This window comes from Pteropus alecto, unplaced genomic scaffold (genome assembly GCF_000325575.1).
Source record: "Pteropus alecto unplaced genomic scaffold, ASM32557v1 scaffold156, whole genome shotgun sequence".
NCBI lineage: Eukaryota > Metazoa > Chordata > Mammalia > Chiroptera > Pteropodidae > Pteropus > Pteropus alecto.
Window position 1 is genome coordinate 3,436,770 of NW_006437746.1, and position 21,105 is coordinate 3,457,874.

General features: G+C 45.8%; 1 protein-coding gene across 12 annotated transcripts in view; it reads right to left on the reverse strand.

Annotated features, from left to right (window-relative positions):
* ZDHHC3 (zinc finger DHHC-type containing 3) overlaps positions 1 to 21,105 on the reverse strand; it is a 46,725-nt gene that overhangs the window by 24,248 nt on the left and 1,372 nt on the right. For 5 of the 12 annotated variants that reach the window (XM_025048900.1, XM_025048898.1, XM_015591721.2 and 2 more), the window contains exon 2: positions 5,598 to 5,927. In XM_025048900.1, the coding sequence (XP_024904668.1) occupies positions 5,598 to 5,903 (306 nt within the window). In that variant the 5' untranslated portion in view covers positions 5,904 to 5,927. Of the gene's footprint in view, positions 1 to 5,597; positions 5,928 to 6,995; positions 7,197 to 19,890; positions 19,983 to 20,751; positions 20,967 to 21,105 lie in introns of all 12 variants that reach the window. The other 7 variants (XM_025048896.1, XM_015591720.2, XM_015591724.2 and 4 more) reach the window with 7 other exon arrangements.

Consider the following 21,105-nt stretch of genomic DNA (forward strand, 5'->3'; position numbering starts at 1 on the left):
AAGCAGAGAAATTACGCAACTGCCTTAGATCATATGGCTAACAAGGGGCAGAACCAGATTTCAGACCCAGGCTGTCCACGTCTAGGACCCATGCCTCTATCAGAGGACAAGTTATATATTTATCAGATACTTTTATTAAGTGACTTGAAGAGGCTTTCTTTTTTAGTGCCTTGATGCTACAATACCATGCTATAACAACGGTACCACCACACTCACATAATTCAAACAGCCTAGGATGATAAGGCCCGTTTCAGTAAGTATCTAGGATAATAGGACAATGTGAAGGGCAATATTATCCTATTGTCCTAAGATAACGGGACAATGCAAAGCAATTGAAACAGGTTCCAAAGAAACATCAATAGTTCCAAAGACTAACTTTATCATTCATTTCAAGCTCCAAGGATGAAACTTGCTTAAATTGCTTCAGGGGCCACGGGGATCAAGGCATGTGCACACCTGGTCTAGGCGGAAACTCTCCCTCTCACAGCTCTGCCAGAACTCGATGACCAGCTGCAGGCCTGTGTCACAAGGCCACCTGTCTCCTCCACAGAAAGGTAGGAGGCAGGCAACCCCCAACAGGTCACTCTCCTCTCTCCTCTCCTCTCTGAGCCAGAAAGATTTTTCAGTCGTCATTTATAAGATGCTCAGTGGTAAGTGTGAAAAGGTGCCTGGCACGAGGAAGAACGCAGCACCTACTCAAACGAACTCCGAGGCAAGTGCCCCAACCTTGCACAGGGAATGTGCAATACCTTTGGGCAAGATGGGCGAGGCCCTTCTCGGGCTGCACCTGCTCCTGACCGATTACCCAGCATGCAGCGCCGTTCCTCCCGTGTTCCTGTGGGCCTGACATCGTGCTGCCGTGCTCCTGGCCCCAGTAAACACTTGCCGTCTTGTTCTTACACAGCGTGTGCATAATAAGGTCACCGAGAGAGACTTCAGAAGGGAATACTAACTGCACATTGAAACGAGCCCCAGTAGTTCCACAGCTGAGTTCTGGTAAATTAATCAGCGGCCTGCAGTGGTCTGTCTGGGACAGTCACGTGAAGTCTGTTTACAGCAAAGTGTTGACAGGGTGGAACCCAACGGGAGTGGAAAAACGGATGTTCTTTTCCTTAGAAATGTGGTTAAATTGAATTGATTTATATCCTTCCTTTTCTCAAATCTCAGATTTGAGATAATCTATAACAAGGTTAATAAATTATTAGGTCCAAAGGAAGGAGGGGCAAAAAAATGCCGATCAGAAGGGTTTACCCTACTGCCGTGATTGCGTAGTTCTTGGCTTTGAGCTTCCCCGCAGTCAGGACAGAAAGAAATAACCATGGCTCTCAGCTTTAAGCATCTTCTGGGAGACAGACATTGTCCCAGATGTAAATTTTAAAGGGAATCCCTCAGGAGTCCTGCGGGAGTTCAGAGGATGAGGAATTCAAATGTATTTGTAACTGGAAAAGAAAAAGTGGGGAAACTGGGCGAGGGAGGGAAAAGAGAGAGGGGGGCCACGCAAGGGTTGCTGAAGGCCGCCAAGCGGCTACCTCCTCGGGACAAGGGGGGCCGCTCTCGACCTCCAGACGTCTGAAGTGTTTCAGGAGCAAGAAAGCTCCTTTGATGACATTCCACAACCTCAGAGTGGGCAAGTAGAGGGCACCCTGAGATCAACACCAGCCTGACTTGGGCACCTGCCCAGGCCAGCCGGCCTGCCGAGGGAGACCCCTGCCCCTCTGCCCCCCGCCCCCTTTCCTCTCTTTACTGGCCTCTCCCTTGTATCCCATTTCTCGAACGGGAGCTTCGCCTCTGAGGGGGCTGCTTATGCATTCGTGAGTCATTTCCCACTTCTCCTTTACGCTCAAACTCCACGTGGACCCATTTACTATGTGAGCCATTGACTAAATGACTGCTAAATGGTCCAGAAAGCTCTGGTGGCTGCAATTGTTCTGATGTTATATTTGGAATAGGAATTTCAAAGCTGGAAGTGGTAATTAACTTTTGGGGGGAGGCTGTAAGACTCTTTTCTAACCTGTAATACTAAGAAACCAAAATGATATACTATGTATACATTGTTATACATTATTTATAACCTTAAGATGTAACTTTTTCCACAAGTTATACCCAACATGCATTCTCGAGATACAAAAAACTATAATCCTATTAGGGAACTACTTAAAACCCTGCAGTGACGCCTTTCTAAAAACAGCCCCCCACCTGTGGTGTTAATAAGGAACCCTTACTTAATCTACTTTTAGTGTGAGATCTGAGCTCCCACCTTTGCTCCGTGGAAGCCCAGGGTGCCCCAGCCCAGGGTGCCCCAGCGGCTAGCAGCTGCAGTTCCCCCTCTCTGTTTACAAGCGAGGTTTTGCATAAGATGTCACAGGCTGGGTGGGAGTGGGGAGAGGCAGGTGGTGGCCCGAAGAGCCTGAGATGCTGCCTGTCTGCAGGACATGCTTTGAGTTCCTCCCCGTACAATGGTCAATATTTGACAGGTGCTTCATTTTTTTTGCCCAGGTTCCTTTGAGGCCACCAGCAAAACCAGCTGGCTGGCATTTGGGATAGAGTCTATGGCTCTCACCCGTTCGGGACTAGAAGCCGAGCAACATACCATACTGAGGATCGTTTTCACCTGCACCTAACTGCAAGGGGCCAGACTGAGCAGGTCCCTTGAAGTGACACGAGTCAGTGTGGAGGTAAAAGAGTACACACATGTGAGGACAGCCAAGGAGGAATCCTGCCCACCCCCATCTCACCGGACATTCAGCTCCCTGCTTCACATGGCTCTGGAAACCAATGACCTCCACATTCCCCTCTCTGATCCTGACCTCCACCAGCCCCAGACCTGGCTATCTATTGCCCACCAAGCATCTCTGCTCACATGCAGTATAGACACAGTTTGGCCAGAACAAAAGCCTTGATTTCTTTTCCAAAATCTGTTCTCCCCAAACTCTACCATTCAATAAATGGCATCAGCAATCTCCCAGCTGCACGAGCCAAAAAGAGTCTGGAAGGTACACTCTCTATTCTTGTCCATTCTATTAGCTCTGCTGAACGTAAGGTCTCAGATCTGGCTGAACCTGAGACTCCTGGGAGCTCTAAAGCATCCCAATACCCAGGGGCCCACCCCAGACCAATTACAGTAGAGTCTCTGGGGGTGGGGCCCAGGCATCAGTACTTCTTAAAAGCTCCCCAAGGGACTCGAATGTGCTGCCGGGCTTGAGAAATAGTGGCTTAAAATATATCCAAATCCCACAGCTTCTCTCCAGCTTCACGGCTCCCACCTTGATCCGAGCCACACGTCTTGCTGGGACCACTGCAATACCTCTCATCTTCCTGCTTTGATCTGCTATCCTTCGAACTCCCACCCCAGGCACAAGGCAGGTCGCATCATGCCTCTGACAGCTTCCCACTGCATTTAGATACAGACCAGAGTTCTCGCTGGTCCACAAGGCCCTGCAGATCTGCACGATCTGGCTTCTGCAGTCCACTCCACCTCTGCTAGCTGCTCTCGTCCCCACTCACCATGCTACAGTCACCCTGGTCTTAGCCCTGTTTCTCACACACGCCAAGCACTCCCACCCCGGGGCCTTCGAACCTCCACCCTCCTCTTCCCGGAAGGCTCTGCCCTCAGATTTTCATTTGCCTGACTAGCAACTTCACGTCACTCGGGTCTCAGCTCAAACGCACCGCCTCAGAGAGGTCTTCTCAGACCACCTGGATGTAAAGTGTCCCCCTCAGCCCCGGAAAAAGTCACCACCACATCACCCCATCACACTGTTTCATCGTCTTTACAGCACTCACTGCTTCCTGAAATTGCCTCGTTCAGTCTGTCTTGCCGCCTGACCCCGGTGTGAAGATGTGAACTTTAGGAGGGCGGGGATTTTGGTCCCCTTGCTCACAGCTGTATCCATTGCTCAGAATGGAACCTCTCACGTGGTAAAGCTCTCACTCAACGAACATGCCATTCATTGTATCCCATCCGTCCTCGGTGTCCCCAGGGCTCCTCCTCTCTATTGCCAGAGCAAACCTCAGTCTGTAAACGACAATCTGACCTCTTCACTCTTCTAACATCCTCAGGCGCCTCAGACTGCCCCTCAGCATCCCCACCAGCACCACCAACCCGAACCCGTTCTCCTCCTAAGTTCCCGCCACTCCAAAAAACTCCCGGGTGCCAGGAGGAGCCAAACGCCTGCATTCCTGTGTCTTGGCGCATGCTGCTCCCTCTGCCTGGAACGTAGTCAGTATCTTCCTGCCCTACTGCCCTCCCCGTCCCCTGATTATATACACTGCTCTGATGAGAAATGGCTTGGGCATCACCTCCTCCAAGCAGCCACCCCTGCTTGGCTAACGTCCCCCCTCCCTTGTTCTACCAAGCAACCCCTGCTTCCTCCCGCTACAGCCTTCATCACACAGGGCGAGCCTCACCCATCTGCTCTTCTAGACAGAGGGCACCCTGGTGGGTAGGAACAGTGCCTGCGGCTTAACAGAAACTAAATTATAAGGTGAGGAAAATAGTATCTTTTACTCCTGGATCCCCTGTAGCAAGGGCATCATAAACATTTCTGAATGAATCCTGAACTTGTTTCCAGTCTGACGGAGTTGATGCTAATGGGGAAACTCTTTTATACCTTTGTGATTTGGGACACTTCCGATTACAACCTGCCCGCCAGTGTGTGACTTGCCCGGCACGTGCATGAGAAGAGGCGCTGTCTGGACCAGCAGCTGACATGTAATTGAACTGGGAAACTGCTTTCCCTGGGGATGGAGTAACGATCCACCGCCGGAACCAGCAAGAAATGGAGCCTGAGACAGGAACTAGCTCAGAACCCAGTATCTTTTCTGAGCTTTACCTGAGGCTCACAGAACTGAAATCCGTATGGCCAGTGCCACCGCCACTAGAATGTTTTCCCTTCATTTAAACACACCCCACGTATTGAAACAAGCTACAGGAGATCTTTATCAAATAACACTCTTGCCTTTCCCACACGAGATAAAGAACAGGAACAGAGGATCTAATAGCAGGGCACATGATGTTCAAGAGCCACTTGCACAGCTTGATATATTTAGCTAAGTCAAGGTGCAGGACGCCACCGCCTTACCCATAGGTATTCACCGGGAGGCACTTGCTGGCCTACAACAGGTTTGTCCAGCTTTTCAGAAAAAAATGAGCCTCACCCAAAGTGAAGGCCATTTCTGGGCTACTTCTTGGAACTGGATGTGGCTTTAATTTCAAATCCACCTAGCTCTAGTCCTGTCTTCGCTGTGAGGCTGTCTCCACCCAACCCCCAGCTGTCTTCCACTCTATCACCTGGCCCAGGCTCCACAGCCATCTGACTGTACCTTTCTAGCTGAGGTGAGGCCTCCCCTGGACCAAACCCCTCCCACAGCAGGTCCATTAACGTACGCACCAATATACATATGGTACCATTCGCCCAAGACAGACGGGCTGTGGCAGACGGTGTCCCCTCAGCGGGGCCCAAGTTCACGTTCCCACCCCAGCCCTGGCCCTCCTGTCGCCCACATTCCTGAGGTCAGGGGAAGCATGCAGGCTGCGGCCATGCCAGGACCAGAAGGGGAGAGTGTGGGCTAGTCAAAATGAGCCCAGACATACTCACGGGGTCCGTCAGCATGGCCCGGCAGTGGGAGGCCAGGGCCAAGAAGGCCAGCAGGTTGAACAGAATTCCATTGACGATGCTGTACGCGTAGTCTCGGGATGGAATCAGCATGACAAAGAGGACCACAAACTCCGCATAGAGGACCAGAAACCAGGTGACAATGGCACAAGCGATGCCGCAGCCGTCGCGGATAAACCACATGGCTCCCGCAGGACCAGGGTAGGGAGGGGGGACACACTTCTCCGGCTGGAGGTATTCTGGCTTCCGCTCAATGTCTCGGAAGTGGTGGGCGGGGGTAAGCATCATAAGCTATTCTGTCCATACTGACATCTGGAAGACAAGAAAGACCCAGAGGAGTTACCTTGTCGTCAAGGAGACTTGACAAAATTACCTTTCCAAAGTGAGCCAGGTGCCTGTGTGTGACCCTCCCGCAGAAAAGCTGCCTAAACCTTCTGTTCATTTCAAATGGGAGCCCTCCTCCCTATTCTGAGCATTAACAGCCTCTGTGAACTAGGGCCACCTTGCCCACAGCCTTCACGGGGCAAATGCCCTACCCAGTGGCAGCCGGGGCAGCGGCAGCATGCAAAGCTCACCGACTCGGGAGCAGACTAGAACCAGGTCTCGTTTTTTACAGATCTACTGGGCAGACAGTGTCTCAACGGATATGTTCAAATTGGGACCTAAGAGATGGGGGTGGGGTCGGGGGGAAGCACCAAGCCCACTGGGGACACTCTCTTCAGCAGTGACAGCACGGACAAGCCAGAAACCGACGCTGAGGCCATCTGCGGTTAACAGGAACGAGTGGGAGGAAAGCGGTGGCCACGCAGGACTCGCGGTAAGCTGCAGCCATTAACCCTTTTCCCGTTCGCCCCAAGAATACTCGCCAGCAGCGCTTGTGGCTGCAGCCTTCACCCCAAGACAACTTGCGAATTACGGTCCTGACCTCACCCCCAATATTTTCACATCACTTTAGTATATCGATAGTTTTGGAAACAAATGGCATCATTCTACGTATAGTATTCTGTTTTTAGGAGTGGTATTTCCATTTACGAAATATAGTAATTCTCAATAGCTGAAAATGTCAAATCCTAGAAAATGTAGCATTCCTAGGCATCGTGTTAAATTAACACTGGCGGCAAGCGGGAAGAGGGCTAAGACATTCTAACTGTCCTGCATTAGCTAGTGACAAAGGCAAAACAGTTGGTCAGATCGGCTAGTTCTTGAAACAAGCCAGGCTTTCAGCCCTGTGGCCAAAATGGTTTCTGTTCCGGGAATATGAGCCTCTGTGAGTTGTTCCCCTTGGGGGTGACCGGGCAAAGTGTAGGAACGTTGGACACGAGTCCATAGATGTTTCCCCACCACCAGGCTGTGGGGCTTCGTGAGTGTTTGTCTCCTCACCTGTGAGAAGAACACATGCCAGCCCCAGCCACCTCCGCACAGGGTTGGCGTGAGGGCGGAGGGGGTGGGAGGTGCTCGTGCTGAACGCTGTGGCCGGCAGCGCCCTGCACATAGCACAGACTGTGCACGCGCGCTCTCTCTTCCTTCAGAAACAAGCGCTGGGCAATGCGTCTTTTCTTCCTAACACTGCGGCTTGAGTCTCTGGAGACAGCAATGAAATAACTACGAATCAGTAACTAAAGTCTATTTGTCCCCAGCACGTGCTACAAGATACAGCAATGTCCCTCCTCTGTTTCTTTCTCTTAAACTCGGTGGCCTGTTGCATCACCGACCGGGTTTCTCAGTTAGAAACTATGATGGCTCAAGTTTACTACCAGATGTACGTGCCATGGGAAAGCCACCCGTAGCACAGACTGCAGCACAGCAAGTGACATCTCAGTCTTTTGAAAACTCAAGTCACTTCACGGCAGAGGAAATCACTCAAAAGCAGCACTGGCTATGTGAGCTCTTCTGAAGACCGCGGCTCTACACACAAGGGTGAGCTCGCAATGGCTGCGTTGGGTTATTTCTTTTTGTCCATTTTCCCTCTTCCTCCACTGTCCTCACCCCCAACAGAGAGAGAGTAGTCACGAAAAGTAAGGATGTGTCCAGAACACCGAGGGCAGAGCAGTAACTACTACTCGAATTGATAGAGTGAAACGTTGTACACACTAATAATGAAAGAATAAGGCCAGGCCCTCCATTCCCAGGGTGGCAGAGAATTAATGACTGAAAGGTAGTTAAATGTGAACCATGTACCTGTCCAGAGAAGCATCACTCAACAAATACTCAGAGTGACTATCACATGCTGTTGGGAACTGGTGAACAAGAAGTCATGACACTCCTACGCAGAGTAAAAGCGGTGGCTCCTGACAGTCCATCGACCAGGATTTTCTAAGGAAGCAATCTTGTGCTCTCCAGAAGACAGTGGCAGTTAGTGTTGCCACTGATATCCCAGGGGCATTAAAAAAGGCAGGGATATCTTCTGAAGCACCAAACAGGACAGGAAGTCACAGGCCAGGGATATCTCTGGACCCTGACCCGTGCCCAGCAAATTCTAAAATTCTAAACTCTGTTCAACCCAAACGAAATGCTGAAATCCCATGAAATCCCATGATGATTTAAACCTGACTGAAGCTCAACATTTTGACAACCTCCAGATGCAACCATTCTCTTGGTTTTACCTGTTGCCATATAGATGTGTATGTATATCACCTATGTTCTCACAATTACTATTTCAGCTCTAAACCAGTAAAGTTTTATCGGACCACAGCCATCCCATCAATGACATATTATCTATGTCTGCTTTGGCATTATAATGGCAGAGTTGAGTAGTTCTGGAGTTTATACGACTATCCAGCCTAAAGTATTTACTCTCTGGCCCTTTATAGAAGGATGCTGATCCCTGGTTCTAGGAAGTTGTTACACACCAGATAAAAAACTGAGATCCAGCCCTGCTCCTGCTTTTCCTGCAGAACAGCTCAGTGTGACAGAGAGGGTCAGTTACAGCTCACACCACCCTACCCACATCTACGGCAGCATAGCCACCGGTCATTTTACCATAACCTGTGTACGCCATCAAACTGCTCTTCAGTGATCACCAGTGGTGTGGTTTTCAGAAACGGAGGATCACTGAAAATATATCTCAGAGCAATGTTCCTGTTTAGATGCTTCTAGTGATTAAATTATGCTCAGGTTATAGTCAGAGTAGATGATTATCCTCTATCCTGACACTTGCTCATTCTTGACTGTACATATGGCAATGGCTCTCCTAAACCAGAGTTATGTTTCATATGTGTGGTTTTCCTGAGGAATAGGCCCTTCCACATAAATAAATTTCCCAGGGACTGTGGCTCGTTCCTAAGCAGAAACACATTTTAACCACGCAGGTTAAGATGGAAGTCTTAAAAACAAAAGTAAAGATATAGCTGTTCCTGTCTTAAGGACAATAGCTGTCCATTTCTTCGGAAGGATTTAGTCATCACCAGACTAAATCATCATCAGTTACTGGAGCGTGTTAGGTAACGGTGTCCACAGGTGGTACGGGGATTCGCTGGGCTGGCCGCCTCACACCCACTGTGTTCCTCCTCCATTCAGGCTGCTGTCATTTCTGTGTCTACAGCTACCAACCCTCCCAACACACCCTCTGTTTACTGCTGCTCATTGGCTGTGGGCTGGAAAAGCAAATAAAACTAAATCTTGTTAGATCTGTTTGTTTGTAAAGGAAGGGGACTCATTTTAGGTGGCAGGCCTTCAGGAGACACCCGCTCTGCTCTCCCCCTACACTGTTCTGACGGGCGGGGGCCCTGTCTTTTCATCGGCCCAGTGCCTGGCACGTGGCAGCCGCTCACTGTTTGTGTTCATTACAGGCACGGGCTCTGACGCCAGCTCCGCCTCGTGAAAGCCTCGTCTGCTTACGTTCAGGGCTGTGGCCACATCGTGGATGGGTGCAGGTGCACCGAGTAGGACCACAATATAGGTTACCTCTTACTCAGGTAACCAGAATGCCCCACCCTTGCACAACGTGGGACCAGAGAGTGTACAGAGGATCTGTTTTCCCATCGTCCCTCACTGGTGAGTGAGAATCTGTGATCTGGGAAAGCAGAGCCGGACACCAAGTGCCGCTGAACTGAAGCACACACTCCAACCCACACTTGAGAGTTTCGAAATATCTCAATCAAAACCAATCAAGGCATACTGCTGTAAAGTGTTTATTTAACCCTCAGCCCCGCTTTCCCCGCCCAAAGCAGTGGAAAGCTTTCCAACAAGGATTTCTTCCTTAAATTAGCCAACTGTAAATCTGAGAAATTTGAGAAAAAATCCACCTTGAAACAAACGTATTCACTCCCTTCACTCTGCCCCTAACAATGACAGAAGAGGCAGATGTTTAGCTCTTTTCCGTTTCTGTTTTGAATGAGGGAAACTCCAACTCTTGGGGCTGAGGAGTGGCTCTTCCCCAGTGACCCACTCCTCACCGAGTCCTTGCGTGCAGGAGTTGGGCAGAACCGGTTGCTCAGGCCTCTGGGGCCGGCACGCGAGAAGGCTGGTGTGTCCCAGGACCCCCAGTGCCACTCCTGCCGGCCAGCCCTCCCCGCAGAGGGGCAGCCTCCTCCAGTCCCCTCCCCTCCCCCTCAGCCCCTTCCCCTGCCTTGTTCGCTCTCTAATGTGTCCTCACTGCAATTCAATTCAACTCAAATAGATATTTATGGAGCAGCCACTAAACACAAGGAATTGTGCAAGGGGCTCACACACAAGGGATAACGAGGACAATAACGTGTGTGTGCTGCCCTGTTCAGGCCCTGCCATTCCCCGCTCCCAGCTCCCAACTCCCAACCTGGTGAGACCGGTCTTGCTTTCTTCCTACTAACCTGCAAGTCCCATTTGTTTAGCTTCGTAGCCTGGTATCTGGCATGAGCATGTGCTCAAATCACTATTTCTTGAGTAAATGGATATGTAAAACAGACAATCCTAACACATAGGTTTCTAATGAATGGCCCAACAGAGAGGCAAATAGTACGCCTTCCCCAGTACAAACAACCCTCACTACCAGAAGTGAGGTATTTTTTTTCAGGCCAGGACTTCTGAAGGGGCGGGGTCTCAGCAGGGCCTGGAACCAGGGGAAGTGTACTATTTAGACAAAGGCAGGGGCGGGCCTGGCAGGGAGGGTGGAGGTGCTGGTTGGGGGGCTGGATTTACAGGTCCGTATGAAGTATCTGTACACAGCCTGGTTTCATAAACTCAGAATTAGGTGCAATTATTTTCCTGGCTTAGAGAATAAGGTATTCCTTTGGCATAGAAATACTCGAAAAAAAAAAAAAATTAAAGGATTAAATTTTCTGGGTCTCTACAGTAGGAACTACATAGCTGAAACTCAATTTCATCAACTCCTTAGCAGATGTCATGCACGTCAGCAAGGTAGCAGAAACCCTCAAACGGGAGGCTTTTAACTTAGGTCAACATTTGTTTCAGGTGAACATTTAATAGTTCAATAAATCTAGTATCATGTTGGAACATTGTTCAGGGGCTGGTCTGGTATCCTCCTGAACTTGCCCTAAAGATGAGATTCTCACATAAACTAATTTTTACTCGTTAACTAAGTAAACAGCCACTTAAAAGGTCCACTGAAAGAAGGCAGCGTCTTTTTTTGATATTTCTATTGTAATTCTCGACTGAAATTCAACCTCATGAGTCTATCAATAACCGCCTTGGTTTAAATCCTATGGTCTTAAGGATAGTGTTTGCCTCTTTTAGAGCTTCTCACATGTCAGAGCGATACACCTAAAGCACCAAAGTATGCGCAGGCCGGACCTCCCCGCCGCCCCCCGACAAAAAAAGCCCCTGCCAGACTTCAAAGACAAACAAAGGGCCGGGCCTGGGAGCTTTAGAAATGGATCTGATCAAGCAGCAAGTTAATTTATCTGGGCCACAATTCCCTTGATGTAATTTGTGTAAGGACTGGAAATTTTATACCCATTTTTAGATGATTCTCAGAAAAACAAAGAATGAACCATGAATCACTGTATTTGAAATGTTTCATAAAGAACCAGAATGAGTCACTGAACTTTTCCCAAAAGGTGTGGTCCAAGGGAAAGGTGCCTTATCTTCCGCAGCACACCTAGTCAGGCCAGCGAGGTGTCCAGACAGGCAGAGGCTGCTGGCCTCTCCTGAGATCTTTGCTCCTCCCTCTTGCCTCTTGCCTCTGTCACACTCAACCTTTAACAAAAAACTTTAAAAAGGGAAATACTGCACCCTCCCAACCAAACCCGATACACACTAAAGTTCGCTGAGGGAACTGGGAAGTGCTGGGTTAAATTTGCCTTCTTGCCTCCTAACTGGCCACGTCTTATATAACCACTCGTGTCCACGCTCAGACTCCTAACAACGGGTCTTCATTTCAGAAAAAGCTTTGGGATTTGGACGGCTCACGGAGGCCAACAGCTCCTGCACTTACACAAATACTTACTGTCCTACAGCTGGCTCGTTTACCACCTCCCAGCTTTCTAGAACTATTAAAAAATACACGCCCACATACAGGACGACAAAATATGTGATACAAACATTGGGGATCAGTAGAAACTACCACTCGTTTGGGTAACACTTCCCCTTTCTATGGCTGTGCTTTATCGCATATTGCAACAATGAGAAAAATGAATGAGGCAACTTTAGAACAAGACTACGCGTAAGAGTAACTGGTAAAAAAGAATCGCTATCCGAATTATAGAGACCATCTACTAGATTTCAGTCACATTCTTCTGTTGTACAGAAGAGGACATCAAAGCCCATTTGAGATTTTGTCTAAAACACTCAGTGCTGCCTGTAGGAATGGAGATGGACGCCAGCATTTACTGAATGCCTATTGTGATTGAGGACTCATATAAAGCGGCTTGTTCAAATTCTTACGACAACCTAGCTTGGTAGCTTTTATTATTCATCGTATAGATGGAGAGTGTGAGGTGCAGAGGTTTGGGGTAATATTCTCAAAGTCATATAGTGAGGGAGTGGTAAAGCCAGGATTCAAAACCAGCTCTGCTTGCCACCACAGACCACATTTAGAGAACAGCTCATGGCTGCTGCTGCTGCTGCTGCTGCTCTTTTGTAAGGAGGGAGAAGAGGAAAGATCAAGCAGGAAATATCGGTTCTATTTCCTGCTTCCTCGCACACATCTGATGGATCTGAGAAGTCTCTTCAACTTAGTTTTAACGTCATCTCTAAAGTGAGAAGGAAGGACTGGATCGCTAAGCTCTATGCTCTTTTTTAAAAAAATCCAAGAAATGACTTTCCTTCCAGTAGCTACGGGAGCCTATAATACCCATTCTTTAAAAAATAATAATATCCTTTCTTCTGTAATTTTACTTCTGTTTCTTTAATGAACCATACTTCTGCTGGGCTAGTTGATCTCTTTCAAACTCTGGTCCAGCCTGTTCTACAGATGGGTGAAAAAATTAAGCTCAAGGAGTCAACTGGTTTTTCATAAAATGTTTAGAGAGGTGGCTCACTTCCTTCTCAGGTCCAGCAGGTGGTACCTGCTACTTGCTTTTACTGCCATCTCCTGCATTAACTCCTCCTTCCAGGAAGTCTGCAACCTAGCAGGAAAATCTTTATAAAGGCAACAATGTATTACTGATCTAGCTAGCCAATTCCCATCTGTCAACGAGTGCAATACACTCATAGATGTGGAACCCTTAGTAATTGGGTGCATGATCCCATTTGACACCGAACTGCCTTCTGGCCTCTGTCAGGGTAGATTCCAAGACAGGCACGTTGCTTGGCTGCTGCCACCGCGTGGGGCGGGCTAAATGCAGAGCGGGGTCCCGACTCTTCCCGATTTCCTGAATGTCTATTACCAGCCACTGGGCTGTCCACTAGATACATCTCACCCCATCTGACTCTCATGTCCCCTGTGTCTTGTAGGTATAAATCTCGAGTTTCCACCCCCTTTCAGAGACGAGGAAACTGAGGCAGGGAAAGATTTGCCTATGTTCACACTTCTAGGAAGCAATGGAGACAGGATACACTCCCAAGCCTGCTCTCAGTTCAGAGCCTACTTTCAGCTGCTACTCACTACAACCATTCATTTTGTCCAATAACTAGAAAACAAAAGGGGAGTGGCACTGACGTGTCTGCCAGTGACCTTGGGTTACTTACAGTTTGGCTCTCTTGCCCGCGCATGGTTATGCAGAGATGGCATCATTGGGTGGGCCACATGCAGTGACATTCACAGGCCACAGGCCTGAACTTATGCATTTTGTGCTCTTAGGTGGGGCCCTGGCTGAACACCAGCCCACACTCAGAAGACTGATCTTGTCTTAACCTAGGAAGCAGGAGGGCTGTGAAGCTGCAGCCGGGAGCCACTCTAAGATCGAGTCCCTAAAATCTTCTGTTGGGAAACATTTCCTGTGGGGTCAAGTTCTAGCACACTGCTTCTTCTGAGAGAAAGCCCACCCATGCTAGGCAGAGACCCGCCAGCAAAGGTTCCCACCTAAGGGTGCTGAAAATAGCACCTGACCCCACATTGTGCCATGTGCAGACATGCAGCCACTGTGACATCACCCAGGCAAGAGCCGGGTTTTTTTAGGGACTAAAAGCAAAAGTGCTTGGAGGGATGTGAAAGGGGAGCTGGGGCAGAGAAGGAGAGGACCAGCTACCGCGATGGTGCCAGGCTCCAAGGAGGGGCGCTCTTCGACAACCAATGGATCGAAGAAGAAATTAAAGGGGAAATAAAAATGTTTCTTGAGACGAATGAAAATGGAAACGCAACATCCCAGAGCTGGGAGGATGCAGCAAAAGCAGTTCTAAGAGAGTTCACAGCAATAAACCCTGACACTGAGAATTAAGAAAGATCCCAAGTAAACGACCTAACTTTAAAATGTGAGGAACGAGAAAAAGAACAAACCAAGCCCCAAGTTAGCAGAAGAAAGAAAGAAAATAATAAAGAAATAGAGCATAAAACAATAAAATCGAGGACAGAAACACAAAAGATTAACCAAGAGTTGCTTCTTTGAAAAGATAAACAAAATTGACAAACTGTTAGCTAGACTATCCAGGAAAAAAGAGAAAGGCCCCAGATCACCAAAACTATAAATGAAAAAGAGATATTACAATGGATATCACAGAAATTCAAAGGATCAAAAGAGGATCCTATGAACAACTACATGCCAACAAACAGGACAACCTAAAAGAAACGGAAAAATTCTTAGAAACATGCAAGTTACCAAGACTGAACCAGGAAGAAATAGAAAATATAAATAGATCGATTACTAGTAAGAAGACTGAGTCAGTAATAAAAAAAAATCTCCCCCAAAAGCCCAGGACCAGATGGCTTCACTGGTGAAGGTTACCAAACATTTAAAGAATGAACACCAATCTTTCTTAAACTCTTCCAAACATTGAAAAGGAAGGAACACTCCCAAACTCATTTTACAAGGCCAAAATTATCCTGATACCAAAACCAGAAAAGGACACTACTAGAAAAGTACAAGCCAAAATCCTGATGAATAATACATATAAAAATTCTCTATAAATACTAGCAAACAAAATTCAGCAACACATTAAAGGGATTATACACAACAACCAAGCGGGATATAAGGATGGTTCAACGTATGCAAATCAATCAATGTGATACATCACATTAACAGAATGAAAGAAAAGAGTCACATGACCATCTCAATGGATGCAGAAAAAGCATTTGACAAAATTCATCCATTTGTGATTTAAAAAAATATTTTTAAATTAGGCGCAAAAGGCACATATCTTAAAATCATAAAAACCATATATGACAAGTCCATACTCAATGGTGAAAGGCTGAAAGCTTTTCCTCTAAGATCAGGAACAAGACAAGGGTGCCCACTCTCACCTCTCCTACTCGACATAGTACTAGAAGTCTTAGCTAGAGCAATCGGGCAAGAAAAAGAAAGAAAGGCATCAGAACTGGAAAGAGAGAAGTAAAATGGTCTCTTTCACAAATAGCCAAAGAAATCCTGAGAAAGAAGAACAAAGCAGGAAGCATCACACTTCCTGATTTCAAAGCTGTATTATAAAACTACAGTCATCAAAACAGTATGGTACTAGCATTAAAAACAGATAACTAGACTGATGGAACAGAATCAAGAGCCCATCCAAGCATATTTGGTCAACTAATATTTGACAAGGGAGCCAAGAATGTTCAATGAAGAAAAAACTGTCTTTTCAATAAACGGTACTGGGACAATTGGATATTCACATGTTAAAGAATGAAAATAGACCTGAATGGACTCACAAAAATTAACTCAAAATGGATTAAAGACTTAAATGTAAGACCTGAAACCATGAAACTCCTAGAAGAAAACATAGGAATAAAGCTCTCTGACATGAATTTTGGTAATGATTTTTTAGACATGACACCTAAATCACAAGAAACAATATCAAAAATAACAAGTGGGACTACATCAAACTAAAAAACTTCTGCACAGCAAAAGAAACCATCAACAAAGAAAAGACAACCTATGGAATGGGAAAAAATATTGTAAACCAAAGGAAAAAAAGATTGTAAGCCATGTATCTGATAAGGAGTCAATATCTAAAATATATAAAGAATTCATACAACTCAATAGCAAAAAAACCAAATAACTCAATTGAAAAAAATGGGCAAAGGACCTGAATAGACATTTCTCCAAAGAAGATACATGAAAGGCCACCAGGTACATGAAAAGATGCTCAACATCACTAGTTATAGTGGAAATGCAAGTTAAAACCATAATGAGATATCATCTCACACCTGTTAGAAGGGCAATCATCAAAGAGAAACAACAAAAGTTGGCGTGGATGTGGAGAAAAGGAAAGGAGCCCTTATACACTGCTGGTGGGACTGCAAATAGGTACAGCCACTATGGAAAACAGTGTGAAGGTTCCTTAAAAAATTAAAAATAGAACTACCATATGATACAGCAATTCCACTTCCAGGAACCTATCCAAAGGACATGAAAACGCTAACTTGAAAAAATATCTGTACCCCCACGTTCAAAGCAGCATTATTTATATTAGTCAAGACATAGAAACAACCTAAGTGTCTACTGATAGATGTGTAAAGAAGTTGTCACACACACACAGGAATATCATTCAGCCATAAAAAACAAAATTCTACTATTTGTGACAATGTGGATGAAACTTGAAGGCATTATGCTAAGTGAAATAAGTCAGACAGAGAAAGACAAATAGTGTATGATCTCACATATATGTGGAATCTTAAAAAAACGAAAAACAAAAAACAAAATAAAAAACAAAACTCAAATTCATAGAAAAGGATGCCAGACTTGTGGTTACCAGAGGGCGAGGGTGGCAGGAGAGGAAATTGGAGGAAGGTGGTCAAAAGGTATGAAGTTCCAGGTATAAACTAAGTAAATAGGAATGTATGACATGATGACAATAGCTAACACCGCTGTATGATACATAGGAAAGTTGTTAAGAGAGTATATCCTGAGTTCCTGTCATGAGGAAAATTTTTCCTTTTTCTTTTCCTTTTGTTGTATCTGTATGAGAAGAATCTGAAGCTACTGTGGTAATCATTGCACGATATATGTAAATCAAACCATCACGTTGTACGCCTTAAACTTAAACAGTGATGTATGTCAATTATTTCTCAATAAAGCTGGGGCAAAAACAACAAGAAAGAAGGGAAGCCATTTCGCTTCCAGATCTCTGCTGGTCCTACTCATCTCTGGCACTGTAAGTGACGATGTGGGAGCAGAGCCTTGGGAGGACCCTGGGACCAAGGAAAGGGGACTTAGTGTGCTCTACGAGTCCACAGGCCCTGCCTTCCAGGCGAGGTGCTCTCTGGCATCTGTCGGAGGGCTCTGAAGACAGATGGGAGGCTAGTGCTAAACAGAATGGAGGTGGCTTGGAGTCAAGAGGCCAAAGTTCTACCCCAGTTGTGCTCATGACGTCATGGTTCTGGGTAAGACAGCTGCCGTCCTTGGGACTTGGCTTCCTCATCTATAAAACAAGAGGGAAGACTGAGCTGCTTGCTCAGGCCCTTGCAGGGATGAGAGCCTGTTTCCTTCATCCTCAGAACAAATTCAACAAATTCCTTTGTTAATTTCTTGGATTTTATAGTTTTATCAAAAGCATCCCTTAAGTTCCTTTCCTTATCCTTTGTTAATATTAAAAAAGCCCACCAGTAATTGTTAGCAATTTTCCTAAGCATGTTCGGTTTTTTTTCAATTTAATATGGCATCTAATTACCATTCCCTTTTGTTCATTTTGATTTTTTCAGAGTGACATTATCAAAATACATCACAAAATACACTATAAAGTGGTAAAAGAGAGAAGCCTTAAAATCCGAAGTTAAACGTGACCATTTTTCAATGTTTAAATATTTGAATATCCAGGATCTATTTTGAGTTTTACAACCCAGTAAGATAGGCCTTTTAGGGTAAAATGAGGCACAGAGAGGTTAACTGACTTGCTCAAAGTCACAAAGCAAGTTAGTGGTGAAGTCCAGATCATTGGACTATATGCCCCATAGTCTTTCCACTATAGATCCTTATCTTCCTAACCAACCTGCCTTTCTAGATTCCCGGCTACTATTTCTTGGCTTAAAAACACACACTTTTTGCATAGCAAAGTTAAAACTCGTTGCAACAGGACTGTACTTGTCCTACTAGGCTAATTTTCCTAAGGTAAAAAATCAATCCCACCCAGATGCATTCCATCCCCAGTGACGCCGGAGAATGAGGTAGCCCAGAGAATCGAAAGAGTCTCTACATACTAGGAAGGTTACAGTTGGAAGGAGACTGAAAAAATGGAGTTTTCCTGGCCTTTCCTGGAAGAACGATGGAATCAGGTGGGACATACAACGGTAGCCTTCTCACAATCACAGTTCACAGCAACTTCAGAGCCAGGAATGACCTGGCCATTTGTCTCTGGAAATCTGCTTCCAAAGAGGTGGGCGAATGACTTAAAAATGCAAAAATAGGAAGCAACTAGAGGCAGCATAGAATTAGCCTCTTCCCCCGCCTCCCCAATAGGTCAATATCCAACATCACTCCTCCTCTATTTCTGCTTCAGATTCTGTTACTTCCTATGGCTATCAGGGTGTGTGTGTGTGTGTAAATATTTCTAGATTTACTAATCAGGACTCATGATCCCGTTTGCTCATACATACCCTAACGAAAGACATAGGGAATAGCCTACCACCCTCTCAAAACAACACGTGAAGACCCTTCCCCTAAATGAAAATAAGCTTTACCCATGTATTCCTATCCATTTTATGTCATTGTAATCCCAAGTTATCATTTCTAGAACAGCAAGACAGACACAGACCTGCTGCCCAGACTATGACAGATTATTTACATTGACTACTGTTTAAGACGAGATACAAGCAGGACAAATTCAAAGTATTTAAAAGGAAACAGATCTACAGGGAAAACAGTAGTTTGCTTTTACTTTTCTGGGGTGCTAGGCTAATTGTGAAAATAAACAGGAAAAGACCTCAAACTGGCTACCTCTGGATGGGGAATAAAATGTTCGTTCCTCTGCTAGGCTTGTAAGAGCTCTCTGCGACTTCAGCACCACAGACTCAGCACGGCACCGAAGCATTCCATCACCGGCTTCTACCATTTAATGATCCAAGGCTAGGTGGGACAGATCGACTCCGTCTCTGTAAGGTCCTTGTTGCCTCCGGGTGGCTAGCAGCAGCTCCTTACCTCCTGCCCTTGATGCCTGGCCTGCTCAATTAGCATCTTATTATAGACTGGCCTCTTGTCTAATTACCACCACAAGTGTCAATTGAACACTTTATTTTATTGTCTTGTTCATGCAGTAACTAGTTCAAGTGCCAAGGCTCCCCAGCTATAATAAATCCTAGACTCCTTTTAGGCAGGCGTGTGTTTCCAGTTTCTTATCTCTTCAGGCCCACAAGAACACAAGGGACTCATGGGCATGCAAACAAATACTTGGTTGTTTAAAGAGCTTCTAGATGTCTATTCTGGGTACAAGGCACATGGTTGGACTCTAGGTCTCCATGCCTATCTCAACCCTCTGTACCAGATCCATCGGCCTTCTTGCTGTTGAGGGCTGTCCTCGGCACTTTTGAGTTAAGCTCTACTCAGACTGTATATAGCCTTTTCCCGTATCTAAAAGGGTTAGACATAGGAATTTCCCATTAGCACCATATTCTATGTTCCTCTAAAAAAAGGATTGGAGTTTATGTTTGAACAGATTCCTTGCTTTTGGAATTAAAACTAACTGTAGCTTATAGGGCAGTTACCGGTTCCTTAACAAACACAGGGCTCTTTCACCAAAAACTCTCGTGAATAATATGGGGTCTGGGGGAAACTGCATAAGGGGATGGTTAGGTCTGCAGGTATTGGAGCTAGATTACCTGGTCTCAAATCCTGGCTCTGCCACTTATTAGTTATGTGACCTGTGACCTTGGTCAAGACAATTAACTTCTCTGCACCTTGGTTTCTTCACCTGTAAAATAGCTGGATAACAGCATTTGCACCATAAAGCTATTGTGTGGACTGAATCAGTTCATCTCTGTAAAGTGCTTTAGAATAGTGCTTGGCACATAACAAACACTATGTAAGTCAGTGTTAAATAAAATTAATAGAGTAGAGATTTAAAATAGACAGACCTACAAAACAGTATGCCCCCAAAGAATCTGACAGTGACGGAAAAACAAGATGGTTTAATAGAATAATGTGCCATCCTTGGCTTCTTGATTTTCTAACTAACATACATTCTTTGAATTGCTTCAATAAACCAAAAAAGAACTCTGAATTTATAGGTTTAAAAAATGTCTAATACAATATCACAACGAAAGGGATAAAAATGTTCTGACTGCCTTGAAGTAGAATGATCAGTTAAAGCTTGTTTTAGCAGAGAATTTTAAATGAACATTCTACTGTTTACACCTCTCACACCTACTTGGCCTAACATGGCAGACATCATTCATAATATCATTTAGCAAATACTGCCAACCCTTCTCCAGCAACTGACTAACATCTTTAGTCAGTTGTCAGGGGAACAGTCCGAATAGATGTTCTATATTTTTAAAGACATACTGAAAGATTTTTATATAGGGATGAATCCATGGTATCCAAACTCAGGTATTTCTTTGTCTTTTCTGATCTGTCCATCTGCTGCTACTGTTTAAGTCCTTAATCTTCTTAAATATACTAGCTACTAAAATTCCACGTCCAGAGTTTCTCCTGTCTGAGCAATCTCTAGCACAAAATACCATTTTTAATGTCAGCAGTCCCTTGGTATCTCATCAGAGTTCCTCACATGGAATCCAGGTGTCCAACCACACACAAAGGTGTTTGTGTGCCACAACAAGTGGGGTGCCTGTGCTTTCATGAGGGAGGAATCCTTCCGGCTTTATTTGCCCAGTTTCCCTGGAGGGCAAAGTCCAACCCTGCAAGACGTCTTCCCTGTAGGTGCACCTGTAGAGAACTATGCAGAGACATTAGAAACAACTATGTCTAGTCTACAAAGAAGTGATCATCTATTTGGGGAGCTTAGCAGTTTAGTGCTTAAGGATGTGGGCAAGTATTTCTTTTCTTTACCTTCCTCTGCCTCACCACCCTATCCC